This window comes from Culex pipiens, chromosome 3 (genome assembly GCF_016801865.2).
Source record: "Culex pipiens pallens isolate TS chromosome 3, TS_CPP_V2, whole genome shotgun sequence".
Lineage (NCBI taxonomy): Eukaryota > Metazoa > Arthropoda > Insecta > Diptera > Culicidae > Culex > Culex pipiens.
This window is the reverse complement of record NC_068939.1, coordinates 116325977-116343598: the sequence shown is the minus strand read 5'-3', so window position 1 is coordinate 116343598 and position 17622 is coordinate 116325977. Positions and strand designations below refer to the sequence as shown.

At 35.7% G+C, this 17622-nt stretch overlaps 1 protein-coding gene across 4 annotated transcripts in view; it reads right to left on the bottom strand.

Annotated features, from left to right (window-relative positions):
• The window catches only part of LOC120428561 (protein sidekick-1-like), a 348405-nt gene that overhangs the window by 319293 nt on the left and 11490 nt on the right, over positions 1 to 17622 (bottom strand). For 3 of the 4 annotated variants that reach the window (XM_052709840.1, XM_052709841.1, XM_052709842.1), the window contains one exon: positions 11815 to 12867. In XM_052709840.1, the coding sequence (XP_052565800.1) occupies positions 11815 to 11875 (61 nt within the window). In that variant the 5' untranslated portion in view covers positions 11876 to 12867. Of the gene's footprint in view, positions 1 to 11814; positions 13158 to 17622 lie in introns of those variants that run through there. The other variant, XM_052709843.1, reaches the window with a different exon arrangement.

The following is a 17622-nucleotide window of genomic DNA, read 5'->3' as shown; positions in this document are numbered from 1 at the left end:
AGTAAATAATTAGTTCATATTTTCTTATAACTAACAACTTAATAGAGTTTTGGAGTTTCTCTTTCTTCAAAATGAACTGAACCCACAGCGCAGGAGCCATTGCTTTTCGTTCCAAAAACAGAACTTTACTTTTTCGTGCCGTTCTCTTCAAAGTTTGGAACGCGTTCTGTGAACCGCCTGTAGCCAGATGCTCTCTATGGCAACTGTTTAACTTAAATAAACATTCAGTAGAATGATTTATATAGAGCTTAGTTAGCTCGGTGGTAACATGCAAGTACAGTATTCAAAGGAAGTGAGTTCGAATCTCATGTATTTGAAATATTTTTTTTTGTGTGGTTGGGTACCAACTTTTTGACGACGACTGAAATTACATGTTATACAAATCAAGGGACACTCCAGCTGGGAAGCTAGGGAGACTAAATGAAACAGTTAAAAAGCAAAAAGCACCCCAACTAAAAAGGAGACGAAAACTTATTGCCACCGTGATTTAAAAAAATCCATGCTTTTCAAGTTCAGGAAAAAAGAGATTCGAACTCACTACCTCTGATTACTAAACCTAATTGTTACCACTAAGCTAGCAGTACTGACATGTGATCGGATGATTAAAAGTCAATGAAGTTTAGCTAGTCTACTGAGGTCTTATCAAAGGAAAATGTTGAAGTTCTGAACTGGGTTCTCGGTTCGTTTCAAAAAGGCCTACTGGACGAACGTTTCTTAGAGACGAGCGTTCGTTCTCAGAGCTGTTTTTTTCGTGTTGCTTTGTGAACTTGCACGAACGGAGAACCCGTTCAAAAGCATGACTGTTTTTAGGTAACTTTTTTGAAAATAGGCGCAGTTTTTCTTTTTTTTTTAAATTAGTGCACATGTTTGCTCACTCTTGAAAAAAATACTTTTGAAAAGCTGGGAAAAATCTCTATATTTTGCTTTTTTAAACTTTGTTGATACGAAAATCAAGTTTTAGTGACAAAAAGTTAAATAAAAAATCACCAAAATTTTTTTTACCGTTGCAGCGACCTCAAATTTAAATCATTAAATTTGTCCATTTATCGATCCTCACCACAGTTCTGACCATGCGCGCTTACGCAAGCATAAATAATTTTACCCGTCGACTCGCGTTGCGCGACAAATAATTAAGCTTATGTACAGGTGTGGATCATGAGTCATCCTCACCTGAAAAGCCCTTTATTAAATTTCGCCAATTGTTAGGCAATCAAAAAAATGGTTAAGCTTTCAATTATGAATGTGCGATGTTATTACACAGGGGAAATTGAGGGTGTGGCTTAACCAAATTCATTGGCATGTTTGTTCAATGGAGAATTCGACCTTCTCATTATTGACCAACATTTTTGAGAATGTTTTAGGAACATAATTTTGATATTCCAATAACATAATTTAAAGTTTCACGACAATGGTTCGAACCCATGATTCCGATTTTGAGGTGTACTCACTACACCATACGGAAAGTCATGAAGAATTGCAGAGGTCTGCATAATTTAATTCATGAGGTTCATCGATGCTTCTCATCGAAACGGACCACTTTTAGTAGAACAAAATTTAGTAGAGTTTTCGGGGACTGACTATAAAAACCCCAAAATTCTTGAGGAGGGCAATTAGTTCCAGTTAGTTCCAGTCAGTTCCAGCCAGTTCAAGCCCAGTCCAGTTCCAGATCCTGAAGAAGCCCCAGACCAGCCGGACCCGCCAGCAGCCACCAGTAGCAGAGGCCCCAGTCCAGCCGGACTTAGCGGTGGAGGCCGCAGTCCGCCGGGACTTAGCCGCTGTGAAGAGTCCGCCGGGACTTAGCCGTTGTGAAGAGTCCGCCGGGACTTAGCCGCTGTGAAGAGTCCGCCGGGACTTAGCCGCTGGGAAGAGTCCGCCGGGACTTAGCCGTCGTGGAGTCAACCAGGGACGTAGCAGAGTTCGGGTCTGGCATGGCTCGGCGAAGAGGTCTGGAGGACAAGTCTGGCTTCAACGTAGAGAACTGGTTCGACGAAGATCTCAATGCAAAGTGATGTGATCGTGCGCGTAAAAGTTGAAAGTGTTACCGTAAAAATGTAATCTTCAAAAAGTGTAATATACAGATAAGTGAAGTTTACTGATCTGTTTTGACTCTACGAGTAAATATCACAAAAATCCTGAAAGCCTAAACCGCTCGGGCCGTTCAGGTGGTGACTAGCGGAAAGCAACGCTGTGTGTGTTTGGACATGCCATTTTGATTGGACAAAACCGAGAGTTAAAAATGTGACTATGTGTGAAAATTAATGAACAAAATGATTTCGCGAAGTAACAAACAGTTAAAATAGTGTAAAAAAAAAAACGTTAAATTGAAGAAAATGTTATGTGAGGAGTTCTAAGATGGAAGCAAATGTGCAGCATTACGAGATGGAACCAAAACGGGCTCGACCAATGGCAGAAGCATCGAAAATTTCAAAACCGGCCAACGATGGACAACACTAGGGATTCAACAATGACGAGATCATCTGGATCAACTGGAGACGAAATTCAGCCGCATCGAACACCCAAGAAGACGACCATGGAAATCTGGCAGTTTAGGGTGAGTAAACAAAAGTTATACCAAAATTTAAAAATGTGAGATCATTTTTGGGAACTGTTAATTTTTATGGAAAATTTATTCCAAACATTGCAGATAAACGTAAGCCACTTAATGCATTACTAAAGAAAAATGTGAAATTTATTTGGACAGAAGAATGTGAAAATGCTTTTGAAGAATTAAAAAACTATTTAATTTCAGAACTAGTTTTAGTTAGACCGAACTACAATGACAAATTTGTTTTGACAACTGATGCTAGCGATTATGCTATCGGAGCAGTTCTTACTAATGAGAAGTCAAATGATCACCCCATCGCTTACGCAAGTCGTGCGCTTATCGGGTCAGAAAGAAATTATTTTACTATCGAGAAGGAACTACTAGCTATTGTTTGGGCAGTAGACCACTTCAAACATTTTATCTATAACCAAGATTTTATCGTTTACACAGATCATAGACCGTTGGTAGCTCTATGGCATTTGAAGGAAACTTCACCAACTTTGACAAAACTTCGTTTGAAAATCCAAGGCATTGGATGTGAAATTCGTTACAAGCAAGGAAAGGACAATGTGGTTGCAGATTTTCTCTCACGTTTAAATAATGATGAAGATCATGCAGATGATAAACAAGCATCAAAATTAGTAGCAATTACAACTCGTCAACAAGCAAAACAAAATAGACAAAATATTTCAGATAATCAAAACACAACAAATACTTCAAACAGAAAGAATTTATCTAGAAACAACACTAATTGGAATAATAATATGAATGGACTTCAACAAATTGACATAAACTTAGATAATGACGATGATAGCAACGATGAAACATTTACCTACAAGGATTTCCAAGATACAGATATCGATTTTAACGTTTTAAAATTTTCTAAAAATATTATACCATTTGAACAAGCCGAAGCTACTTTTATGATATTAAACAGTGTTACGGTACACAAAGAATTGAGTAAATACATTGACCTTCCACATGGTATTAAGGATTACACCAATGAAAATATATTTGTATTCCCGCAAAAGAAAATTTGGGGTTTAATTTTGAATGGAACATATCGTTCAGCAGTTAAAAATGAAGAATTTTTCGATGGTTTATTTAAAAGCTTTAAAGATTATCCTGATTTTGCTAAAGATGCATCAGTTATACAAATTATTTCTCATAGAATATTTAAAACAGAGTTGGAACTAAACTTATTACGATTTTTTGCAATGAAACTTTCAAAGTCATTTACACTATATGCAACAGAAAATGAACGAATTTATGTAAAGCCAGAAGACAGAGATCAAGTGCTTAAAGATTTTCACGACGCACCGTTGGGTGGTCATGTCGGAGGTAAACGAATGATTAAAAGAATGAGTCCTCTATTTACATGGGAAAATATGCGAAGAGATGTTTTGAATTATGTAAAGCAATGTGATTCTTGTCAAAAGAATAAAATATGGCCAGCAAATAAGATGCCAATGAAAATTACGACAACATCGTATGAACCTTTTGATAAAATTTATATGGATGTGGTTATGTTACCAATTTCTAATAATGGAAACAATTGTGGACTTGTGATACAAGATGATTTAACAAGATTTTTGATTGTAGCTCCCATGGAAAACCAAGAAAGTACTACTGTTGCTAGAACTTTTGTCGAAAACTTTGTTTGTAAATTTGGTGCTCCTAAAGAAGTTGTAACCGATCGAGGTACAAACTTTGTAAGCAAATTATTGCAACATACATGCAAAATATTGCACATTAAAAAGATCGTTACAAGTGCATATCATCCTCAAGCTAATTTAGTAGAGAGATCAAATAGAGAGTTGAAAGTTTATTTACGAAATTTTATTGGCAAAGATCCACAATGTTGGGATGAATTAATACCATATTTTATGTTTGAATACAACACTACAGAAAATTCATCAACTGGATATTCTCCCTATGAACTTTTGTATGGAAGAAAAGCTACAATACCAAGCACAATTTATAAAATCAATGATTCAGATTTAAATTATGACGACTATATTTGTTCAATGAAAGATATATTCAAGGATGCTCATGAAACTGCTAGAAACAACTTAATATTATCAAAAGAAAAAAGAAAGGAAATTTATGACAAAAAGACAAATGATTGGGTACCAATAAGGGGAGATAGAGTTTTGGTACAAATGGTACAAACAGGAATTGGTCAAAAGTTACAAAATTAGTGGCGAGGCCCTTACGATATCGTTAAATTTAACAGCGATCAAACGACCACTATTAAAAATGGAAACAAATTTGAAAATGTACATAATAATAGACTTAGAAAATATAATGATTAACATAACACTAAATGATAGTTCACAATGTACCCGTATTAAAATACATTTAATATTTTTTTTTTTTAACAATATACATTTATCATAATTTAAAATGAAATGCTCCAATACAAGAAAAATATTTTGAAATGACAATTACAGTACAGTTAAAATAAAGTAAAAAAATAAGCGATTTATGCAATGAATGACATAGTATCATAAACGATTAATATCAAAAGCCTACAAGGAATGAAAATATTTATTTTTAACACACGGGATTATTTATGTATATTGAACAAAAATAAAAATAATAATAAAAAAAACTTATTGAATTGATATGATTGATGAATTAGAAAAAAACGATTGTTATCAAGAGAACTAAATGAATCAAACAAATGTGTTACAAATACTGATTTTTTATATAGAAAAATAAACATGAAAAAAGAATATATGATTGATTTGATATGATAAATGAATTAATGTTGAGTTAAACAAAATATGAATGATTATTATCTAAAAAAATGCGCAAACAAGAATGTTATGAATTTGGGATGAAAGATAATTTTTATATATGATTGAATTGATGGGGTTTAAAAAAGAAACAGATTAAGAAAAATACCAGTACTGAGTTTATACATTATTTTTATTTTTTTTTGAAAACCACGTGAAGCGATAATGATCAAATATAAACATAATAATGAAGCAGTGATGAAACACGTTAAAACAATTAAGAAGCTGTTGGGTTGCAATTTTGGGAATATACTTAATTGAGCTTAAATGGGTTAACAGGGTTTTAGAAAAACAATTACGCAATTTTTAACTACAAATAAAAACAAATCAAACGGACTGAACAATAATGAAATTTCAACGACAAGCAAATGAAGATGGTGTGATTATTAAATGTTCCAAAACAACATGTATGCAAGTAAGAATGTGTGTGAGAATAATTGGACAAGGGAAGGCCACCCAGAATGATTGTTGAATGTAAACATGTGTTTTATAATTTACTTAACAAAGTATTAAGAATTTATTTTCAGACTTTTTATACGCTAATACGAAGGATTTACAGGAAACCATTGGAAGACGATCAAGAAGACAACAATATCAGCAAGGACGCTTGCAAGGACGAATATGGAATTCAGCTCAAGGAAGGGTAAAATTTGTGAGTATATCGTGGGGAATCTAAAAAGATCGAAAAGGACGGTAAAAGTTCCGATCTAGGGATACATAAACTGATAAAGCAACGCCAAAGGGATTAAAAAGTAGACAATTGTACTCTATGGGGAGAGTTTTTTTTGTCGAATAAAGCTTCAAAACAGTTGTAATCCATGGGGGGATTCAATATGTTAAAAACATTTCAAAACATTTGCACTTTACGGGGATAGTCAAATGATAATTAAAGGGAATGGATAAATAATGCTTCAAGGGAAAATCAAGGGATAAATAATGCTTCAAGGGATTTTCAAGGGATAAAATAATGCTTCAAGGGAAAAACACCTTTAAACTGATAAAATTCAGAGAAAAAAAAATCAGAACGATATCATTAAAATGATAATTGAACCAACTAATTATCTTGCAAATTCAGCATTTTATTGCGAATTGCTCAAATAAACAAATTTATTAAATGGGTTTGACAAATTTGAAAACACAAAGTGACAGACAAGTTTCATAAAAAGTTGATATAACAGAAAGGATATTCTAATATGCGCAGTATTGCAATGACAAGATGATAGGATGTATAGATCAGTGAAAAACTTTATAGAGTAATTTTTTTATTCAAGTATAAAAATAATAGTCAATTAGAACTGATTTTTTTTTAGTATTGAAAATAATAGAACTGATTTCATATAAAAATATCAACAAGATTTATAAGATTGTAAGTAAATTTGATTTTCAATTTTGCACAGAAATTAAATGATAGATTCCTGAAAATTATAAAATATTGTTCATGCGAAGAAAACAAGTAAGACATTTTTGTGGGAGAAACAAATGTAGAAACTGAAGTAAAATATGACAGAGACGGGAGACGAAACACAAGGATGATCGACGCGTTCGTATGCTGAGAGGTTCTACGCGTTCGTATGCAGAAGTTTGTGATGGCAAGATGGGGAGTGGCAAAGTCATGCGGGAGGTTGGACAGGTAACGGTGTTGATGTTGTTGTAAAAGGTCATATCAATGAGGATCAAGTCGAATTAAATCGCACTTTTTGTAACGAGACATTCACGTAAAACAAATTACTAAATCGAAATGTGGAATTAAGCGAAGTAAAGATGATTGAAACATCAATAATGGAACAAAAATGCAAGTTGAGATCATACTGCACGTCTGAAACTATTGAAAAGGAGAAGATCATGGTAAACAAATGATAACATCATCCGATGTCATTAATTTACAAAGGCCAAAGTTGCAAATTACACGAAAAGACAATTTTGGACTAACAACATGTCCTAAACATTTGATAAAGGAATTACATCAACCGATGACAATAATTTGAGAATGTCAAAGATGCAAAGCAACTGGAAAAGTCAATTTTGGACAAAAATACTGGATTCACGAACAATTCACAATACTCAGCAAATGAGAAGTCAATGCACTCTCAAAACTGACCATAGTCAACTCACAGCTGGGTTATGAAGCATAATTCATGATGGAAACGACAATTGCACTAATTGACGAAATTCAACACCTTAGCCTCGAAAACGAACCAATTGACCAAGTCACTGTGGAATGAATAGCCTCACGATAAAGACAATTTTTGATGGAAGACGACAACGATTACAACCAGCCGATCAACACAGTTCTACAACAGATTTTGTTTAAAAAAAAATGCAATGATTTTTTTTAGAAGAGATAATGAAAATTAATTTCAAATGCAAGTTTATGTAAATTAGTTTCAACGAAAATAATTTTACAAGAGAAGTTCAAAACAGTAATTCAAGTAATTTAACAGGACCAAAGATCAAAAGAGTAATGAAAATAATTTTACAGTAGAAAAATCAAAAGAGCAATTATAATTATAAAGCAATTTTCAAGAAACCACAAGAAGAACAAATTGTAAACCGCACGATCACTACACCCGACAATATTCTTTCCATAGATGATCATTTCTTTCAGACGATCATCTAGCTGATAAGTGTGGGGGAGATTAACCGAACCAATTTTTTTAAATAATTTTTTTTATAGCCAGCCAATTATATTTTTTATGATTTTTTGCAAAGTTTTTTTTCACAAATCAAATTATTAATTTTGGGAATATTCTTCCAACCTACAAATAACTTTCGATAGATGTTCTTAATGCTTTTCAAGTATACAAACATCTAGCTGGTAAGTGTGGGGGAATGCAGCGACCTCAAATTTAAATCATTAAATTTGTCCATTTATCGATCCTCACCACAGTTCTGACCATGCGCGCTTACGCAAGCATAAATAATTTTACCCGTCGACTCGCGTTGCGCGACAAATAATTAAGCTTATGTACAGGTGTGGATCATGAGTCATCCTCACCTGAAAAGCCCTTTATTAAATTTCGCCAATTGTTAGGCAATCAAAAAAATGGTTAAGCTTTCAATTATGAATGTGCGATGTTATTACACAGGGGAAATTGAGGGTGTGGCTTAACCAAATTCATTGGCATGTTTGTTCAATGGAGAATTCGACCTTCTCATTATTGACCAACATTTTTGAGAATGTTTTAGGAACATAATTTTGATATTCCAATAACATAATTTAAAGTTTCACGACAATGGTTCGAACCCATGATTCCGATTTTGAGGTGTACTCACTACACCATACGGAAAGTCATGAAGAATTGCAGAGGTCTGCATAATTTAATTCATGAGGTTCATCGATGCTTCTCATCGAAACGGACCACTTTTAGTAGAACAAAATTTAGTAGAGTTTTCGGGGACTGACTATAAAAACCCCAAAATTCTTGAGGAGGGCAATTAGTTCCAGTTAGTTCCAGTCAGTTCCAGCCAGTTCAAGCCCAGTCCAGTTCCAGATCCTGAAGAAGCCCCAGACCAGCCGGACCCGCCAGCAGCCACCAGTAGCAGAGGCCCCAGTCCAGCCGGACTTAGCGGTGGAGGCCGCAGTCCGCCGGGACTTAGCCGCTGTGAAGAGTCCGCCGGGACTTAGCCGTTGTGAAGAGTCCGCCGGGACTTAGCCGCTGTGAAGAGTCCGCCGGGACTTAGCCGCTGGGAAGAGTCCGCCGGGACTTAGCCGTCGTGGAGTCAACCAGGGACGTAGCAGAGTTCGGGTCTGGCATGGCTCGGCGAAGAGGTCTGGAGGACAAGTCTGGCTTCAACGTAGAGAACTGGTTCGACGAAGATCTCAATGCAAAGTGATGTGATCGTGCGCGTAAAAGTTGAAAGTGTTACCGTAAAAATGTAATCTTCAAAAAGTGTAATATACAGATAAGTGAAGTTTACTGATCTGTTTTGACTCTACGAGTAAATATCACAAAAATCCTGAAAGCCTAAACCGCTCGGGCCGTTCACCGTTTATCATTTTTTTCAGTGTAGTCCATACCATACCCATACCTACAACTTTGCCGAAGACACCAAATCGATCAAAAAATTCCTTCAAATGATACAGATTTTTGAATTTTCATGCACCGTTTTTGTACGGACAGCTGCCAAATTTGTATGGAAAATTATATGGACAAACTAATGATGCAAAATGGCTTCTTTGGGCATACCGAAGGCACCAAAAAAGTTTCAGTTGGATCAAAAAATACAAAAATTAAAATTCTAAAAAAAAGACCGATTTCGTAGAGAATTTCTCTCTTGTTAAACATTTCGGTAAAAAAATGGTTTTAGTTCACATTAGTTAGTTCACAATTTCTTATAACTTACAACTTAATAGAGTTTTGGAGTTGCATTCAACTATGGTTTACACTATAATTTATTGGGATTTTATTGGATATTCCAACAATGGGATTGGCAAGGGAAGGATATTTTTTAAATTCAAAGTCCTGATCAAGATTTAAGATTTTTTGAGGGTTGTCGTATTTAGTCGGACATCAAAAAGAAAATTGATGATAAATAATCTTTTATTCAATAATATTTTACAAACATAAAGCTTCCAGATTGACGATTTTGAATGTTTAGCTTGAAGTTTTAACTTTATCGACCCATTTTTTTTTCTTTTGAAGCCATATACATAAATGTACGACTCACTGCAGAAAACAGCATTGTGCAAGCTTATAGTGTTGACCTTTTTATTATTATTTACATTTACAAAAATATTGATAGTATGCGATCGATTGTAAAAAATCTTTTTAATTTGTTTTGAGTATGTTTTTTTGCTCTCTCATTTACTAGAAAAAAAATACTTTACGTTAAAAAATCCTAAAGAGTTGGTATTGATTTCTAAAATAAAAGATTCAAGATTTCAATCTGTGTATGTAAAATGTGGTCCACTTTCAGAGATAATTACTTTAGAAAAGAGTCGGCGCCTCTGTGCCTCACGATTTATGACAGTTAAGTAACGGAAAAACTATATTTATTTATGAAAAATAAGTTTTTGCGGAAATTTGACTACGCCATTTAATCGGGCGTCCAATTTTACACTAATGTCCTTTTGACACAACATTTATATTTATTTACGGTTTCTAACTACAACTCACTGAAAAATGTTTCTTAGCAAAAATTACAGAAAAATTAGAGGGGTTGTAGCGCTCCACCATCACGAGATATCGAAAAATGGACCACAGAGTCGTAATCAGGGACCAAAATTACCCCTTAAAACAAAGTTTTTGCATGATGCGGATTGAAACAGAATTTTATGAAAACATCAGTTGCATAATTTTTATGTTTTTCCACATCCAAAGACTCTGTCAAATTGTTCAGAGTACTATAGCTTATAAGCCGCTCAAATATTCTGCCAACAGCCTTTGGTACACCAAGGGGCAAAGTGTATGGATTTTTGCAGGGTAAGAGTTGTTTGTCTTATGACTCCAGCAAATCTTTGGTTTCGGTACATTGATTGAACTAAAAATACCATGTGCCTCCATAGAGCAAGTACCATTCCAAATCAATTTGCTGGAGACGCAGGTGGTTTAAGTTCGAATGATGTGCCTAAATAAGTGTGACCAACTTTTTTTTAACTTGTGTCCGATTACCATGAATCAGTATTTGAAGTTGCTTTTTGAAAAGTTTCAATATGCCGTCAGTCTGTTTGGATCTCGAGAAGAATTTTTTTTTGTTGCTTAAACTAAATAATTTTCTGCGAAGATCAGTTTCTAAAATAAATTTTATATATGGTTGTCGATCTATCTTATCTGCGTTTCTTTGGGTGTAAATATTACCTATGCCTGCGCACTAGGGTGCCCAGAAAAAAATGACCCCCTGCTCCACAAGCGGAAAATGGTTTTTGGGTTATTTTAAGCATCTGTGCAAATTTTGAGCGAAATTGGTTGCGATTAACCCGAGCCTAAAGTTGGTGAAAAAACTGTTTTTCATACAAAAATGACTTTTTTAAATCGCTAATAACTTTTCAGGGTCGAGTTTTACAGCTTTGGTATGTTCTACAAAGTTGTAGAGCATTAAATTTCCAATTAGAATCTCATTTTCGGGAATATTTGATGAAAGAAGCGCACCGTGCAGACCAAACCGTGATAAAATTGGGTTTTCAATAATTTTTTTTAATTTTTCCCATACAAACTTCACCTTCGAGTATCAATGGGTAAATGTTGACCGATTTTGCTCATATTTGGCTCAGAGCCCTAAAATAGCTCAAGGAACAATATTCAGCTTGTGGAGCGTGGTTTTGAGAAAAAAGTCCCATATTCTGGGCACCCTACTGCGCACGTTAAAAATAAATTGGTCTAAGGTATATTTACTTTAACAAACGAATCTGTTTTGACATGTTTCAAGGATACATGGATTAATAATAAAAATAACATAACAAATCCGTCAAAAATCCCACTCTCCCCTATCAACCGAGGTCGGTTGCTACTATCTACTAGCCCTACTTACCAGTGGCAATCACAATGCAGTAGTAGAATAGTAATCCCAGTAATCCTATTCGTGTTTCCATCGCTGCTACTGGCTATGGTTGATGCTGTATTCCGATATGTTGTTGTAGATTTAGCTGCTGCTGTCGAGGCTCTTCCGCCGAGTTGAGCCCACTTCCACAAAAGAGAGGACACTCAGCGGGGGGAAAAAAAACCAACACTTGCCCGCGCCGAGGTTGATCCCTTTTTTACGACCCTCGGCGACCGCGGTCCGGATATTTTTTTTTCTCGGGGAAATTTAGAACCCGTGGTTCCGGTCTATCCTACTGCGTATTTGTGTTGGTTAGGATGGGTTCCGTCGTATGAGGGGGTTTCTGTCTCTGTTTTTTTTCTTTTTTGGGGGGTTAGAACCCTCCGGACGCTTTGACGTGCCGTGGTTATTTTTTACGAGCGCTTATGTCGTGTGTGGATGTGTGTGTGTGTTTTGGGGGGTAAATAATTTATTCAGTAAAAACAAGTTTTGTTCCGCGCCGAGGGGCTTCACATGACCTACTACTGGCGTATAACGCGGCAACCCGGTTCAACCCGCCGGTTCTAGCGGAAACACTTGGTGGTCTCTCATCACAGTTCCCAACCCGAACCTCGCCGGTTGATGATGATGATGAAGTCACTGCCGTGCCGATCAAGCCCACTGGTTTGCAGTCGAACCAGCGTTAGATTTATGTGTCGCAATTTGGGGGCAACTCCGATGTTCTTTTTTTTTGTCAGAGCTACCAAAACTAACCCCGCGAGCCTCCTCTTCCACTTTTCTCCGCTGGAAGCCGGTTTCGTTGCGCGAACAACACAGTTTTCACACTAGTTTAATTATTCATCAATCACTTCATACTGCCTTCCTGGCCTCATCTCTTAACCGCGGCAGCACTTGTTCTGCACCGGAAGCACTTCACTACAGTGGGGGAACTGAAGCCATTGACGTCATTTTCGCAACTTTCTGAGCGTACGCTCTGCACTTGATGAGCTTTTTCGACGGGTGTGGTGCGGTTGATGTTGTGGAATGCAGAATGTAGTGTGCGGCCTGCAAGCAGTGAATTTGAATTTCCAGTGAGCAAGGTTAACGAGTTGTGGCTGTTACTCAATGTTCAGAAGTGGATGCAACTGTTGGAACTTTGTGTAAGGGATTTGAAAGGCATTTTTCTACACTGTTATTTTTTTGCAGCCAAAATATTAGAATTCGGTTTAATCTAAATCGTTGTGCTCGTTCTATCTTGTCGCAGGTGCATTTTAGTCTAAATTGACTTAAGAACACTTTTTTGTGCAGCTATCAATGCCTCACCCTTTGACTATCACAAATCCCTAAAATTCAATTTCACTTCTGATTTTCAACAATTACCGTAAAACCCCCAAAACAATGCCGTAACTCTTCTGGAAGGATTACAGGCCTGAATTTTCAACAAAATATTTTAGTTCAGATCAGATCGTGCTATCTTGACATATCATGCAACTGCGACAACTTGCGAAAAGGAACTTAAGTCAAAGTCCGTTTTGTCACACTTACATGCACGTCTACTTTTGCATTTTTGATTATATCTCCGGACTCCGGTAACCAAATTTAACCAAATTACGGGAGAATTCATGGAATGGTCAGCCAAACAAAACGTGTTTGGTTTTGTGCACATTGAATGCTCTCCTTTTTGAAAACGGCTTAAATCATCAAAAACCGCTGAATGTTGTGTTAAAGCGACAATTGCTGCAGAAAATTAATATTTGAAAATTTGTTTTTTGAATCATTATGTTTTTCGAGTTCTATAACAGAATAATATTTGAAATGGTTAAAATATATGTCAATTTTAAAAGCCTTTATTCCACTTTTTTTTTTAAATTACAGTTACACACATTCTTGTTCATGAAAAAATTAGCAACTGCAGCTTTAACCAGAATTTTTAAGGTACTTTTTTCTCGACCTTTCCGATTTAAACTATACTTTGTAGACATGTTATCCTTCGCTTATGTAAGCCATTTTTATGAATATGGAGCTAGTTGCTTCTCGGTGGCAGTGCGTGGCCGAATGGTTACGCTGTCCGCTTTGTAAGCGGATGATTCTGGGTTCGATTCCCATCTGCTCCAACCTTCCATCGGATGAGGAAGTAAAATGTCGGTCCCGGCCTTGGTTGTTAGGCCGTTAAGTCATTCCAGGTGTAGGAGTCGTCTCCATGCCATAAGTACAAACAACACACCAAACCAAGCCTTCTCCGGTGGAATCGCTGGCGGCGGTTGGACTCGCAATCCAAAGGTCGTCAGTTCAAACACTGGGGTGGAAGGATCCTTGGAGTAGAAAGAGGTTTGGGTGCTCTCCCCAATCAAGCCTTCGGACTCCTAGGTTCGAGCAGAAACTTGCAATAGAGACCACAAAAGACCCGGGGGTCGTTAATGTGGATGGTTTGATTTTTTGATTTTTTGATTTGCTCTCGATAATGACATTTGAGAAGGGTGTTTTTTAAAAAAAAATATTTTTGCATTTCGTTATTCACAATATTCATTGCTGTATCTCAAAGACAAACTTGTGGGAAATTTCTGAAAAAAATACACTGAAAGGAAAAAAACACGCTATTTCTATGGAAATTTACGATTTTTAAGGTTCAATGTCAAATTTGGAGATGAGCCCAAGTAAATAACCTAAGATGTTACAAAAAAAAACTTTTAAAAAAAGTAGGATGAAGCAACCCTCCTGAAAAAAAAACAATACAAAAATCATTTGCCAAAACTGTTTTATCAGTGATCTAAACATCAAAATTTTCATGAATCAAACACTGGATTTGATTCTTCAGACAGTTTTATAGCACATTTACTAATGTTTTTAGCACCATCTTTGTGGAGATACAGCGGTTTTAAAATAAAATTTTGAAAAAAAAAAGGTTTAAACCATTTTTTTGTGTTTTTTTGCCATTTCTATGTGACAGACTTAATTTTTTTTGTCTAGAAAATATTTTTACCGGAAAGTTCGTCCAATTTCCCAATGCATGCCATGTATGCAAAAAATAATTTAAGTTTATTAAAATCAACAAAATCACAATAGCTATAGCACGATTTTTTTTTTCGCTGAAGTTCAGTAAACTTTAACTGAATTTTCATCTATTGAAATTTCAGTAAACGATTCAGATTGAACTCAGTGAATTGTAAAAGTAAATTGAAATGAAAAAAAATCACTATATTAAAATGCTTGTACAAACAACACAAAGAAAACCTTTTTTGATTGAAACATTCTGAATCAAGATTTGAATGTTTTTTTCTAAAACAAACATGGCCGCCAAATGGCCGATCGGGAATGATGCCATTAAGAGCCTTAATGACAAGCAAAATTAAATTTTGATATTTTTCAAAGGTATTATTAGTTAGCTACATATTTCAGGGTGTAATATTACACAGAATTTAATAAAATAATGCAAAATTTATTTTACACCCAGGCCTTTTACACGCAGCTGGATTATTACTTTATTTGCTGTGTAGCATTCTGGAATCGATCAAAAATATTTAGATTTTTTGTGAACCTCCATTGTACAATAGCGCAAAAAAATGTTTTTTTTTTGGCGAAAAAAATGTATGTATGTATGTAATAATTGCAAAACAACTGGGCAGGAGTAAAATGCATTTAAAAACAGTTTCCCCCCCCTTTAACCAGAGTCGAGGGACATAAACTTCAAAAAATTTATGCAACGGCCTAAATCATCTGTCAAAGTGACAAAAATAAGTAAACTGAGAATTGAGTAAAATCTAAGTTACTGAATTGTTTACTGAAATTTCAGTAGATTAAAATTCATTAAATTTTACTGAATTTCAGCGAAAAACATGTACACAGCAAATTTTGGATTGCCATTCAAGTAAAATAAATAACTGAATGCGATTCAGTAATCATCACCTTTGCTGAAATACGGCAATAAACAAAAACATTGCTTATCTGTCAAACTGAAATGTCCATTATGACTTATTGTTTGGATGCTGCCGAGAGAAAATCCTCTTTCAAATGTGTTGTGTTTTTTTAATATTGTATTGTGACCTTTAGAAACAAAGGTAATAAAAATGTGAACAACAAATGCCTCATTATAACCACCTTTTTTTAAGGTTTGGAGGATTGATGAAATAAATGTATAAATAACAGTTCTGGAAACATTTTTGATGGCAAGTAATATCAAATTTTGATAACTGAAATACCAGCAACGATTGCAGAATCTTCAGCAATTAATCTGTCAAACTGACACAAGAAAATTACTGAATTTTCAGTTAAATAATTTGACGTTGCTTTTGCTGAATGTCAGGTTTTTTTACAACCAGTTTACTAAAATTTCAGTAAACTATCATTCAAAGTGACAAATGTCAGTTAACTGTGAATTCAGTAAAATAAAAATAGCTGAATCGTTTACTGAAATTTCAGTAGGGGACCATCCATAAACCACGTGGACACTTTTTTTTTTTGAAATCTAACCCCCCCCCCCTCCCTTCGTGGACAATTATCCATACAAAAAAGAATCGGTTTTGTATGGAGCGTGGACAATCGACACCCTTCCCACCGGGGGGGGGTGTCCTAGTGCTTTATTTATGGTATATGAAAATTCTGAATTTCAGCAGAAATGGTGACACTAACCTTGAAAAATGGCGTACTTTTAATTTAAAATAATGGTTTATAGACGCGAAATAATTTTGAGGCCTAGCCCTTTAAAATGATGCGTTATGATTTATGAATAAATAAGGTATAAATCGCCCACTTTATAGTGAGAACCTAGGAAATTTTACGAAAATTTAATGACAATGTATGATTTTTTGTTCAAATTGTTGTAGAACGTTGATAAACTATATGATTTTAAGTTATCACAAGGTATTTATCATGTACATGTTCAATTTTGTTGAAATTTGCGTTTTAATAAAGTGCTCTGAAGTGCCTATTTTCGCCCAACTGTGGAACCAGTTTTCACCAAAGACAAAAAATTAGACATCACATGAAATGATTATTCAAGTGCTGCAAGTGCTTTTTTTGCAACTGCTTCAAAAAACTTATTGAAAACTTAACAAGGTAATGGTTTTGTCATTAAATGATAATTTTCAGAAGAAATGTTAAAAGAGTCTTGTTAACGCACATCGTAGTGCAAGTGGTTCTGTGTGACGGGAGGAAGAACTTAAGTGAATACTAACTCGCGATAACTTCGGTGGACGGGTTACAAGTACTGTGTATTCCTTCTACTTAACTTGCCCCTGAGGAGGAGTGACTGTCCCTGTCGAGCATCTGGGTCAAAAGTGTTCTTGTGGGAAGTGTCTAGTCTGGTTCTTAGCTCGTCAAGTTTTTTTGCGATCGGGAAGTCTACAAAACATTACAAAAGACAAACCACTTTGTGTGCTGAACAGGGCTTGCGAAATTTCGACTTTTTTGGTGATAGCTGACAGAACACTCCAATCGTCTTCACCACGACAACCTGATTTTTACATTCTACTTTCGTTCGTTTCACACATAAAGGAATGAGTGCTACGCAAAGTCACTCACACAATCATTGACTTCCCTCCAGGAGAAAAATCGCTTGGAGAGCGTTCGTTTGACATTCTACCGAGATTCCGATCATCTCTCCAATGATAGCAATCATATGACTCCTGCCACCACGCAGCATACATTAGGAAGAGAGAGACAAAAACGAGAGAAAGAGAAAGAGCACCATGTCTCGTTCGGGCGGCTGCTTGAGCTTGAGGCATTTTTCGTTCGTTTCGTCTTCGTGTTGACGTTCACTGACCGTCGCCAAGCAACGACGGTCATGATAGGCGTTGTGTGTCAGCGATCAAATATCGTTTTGGG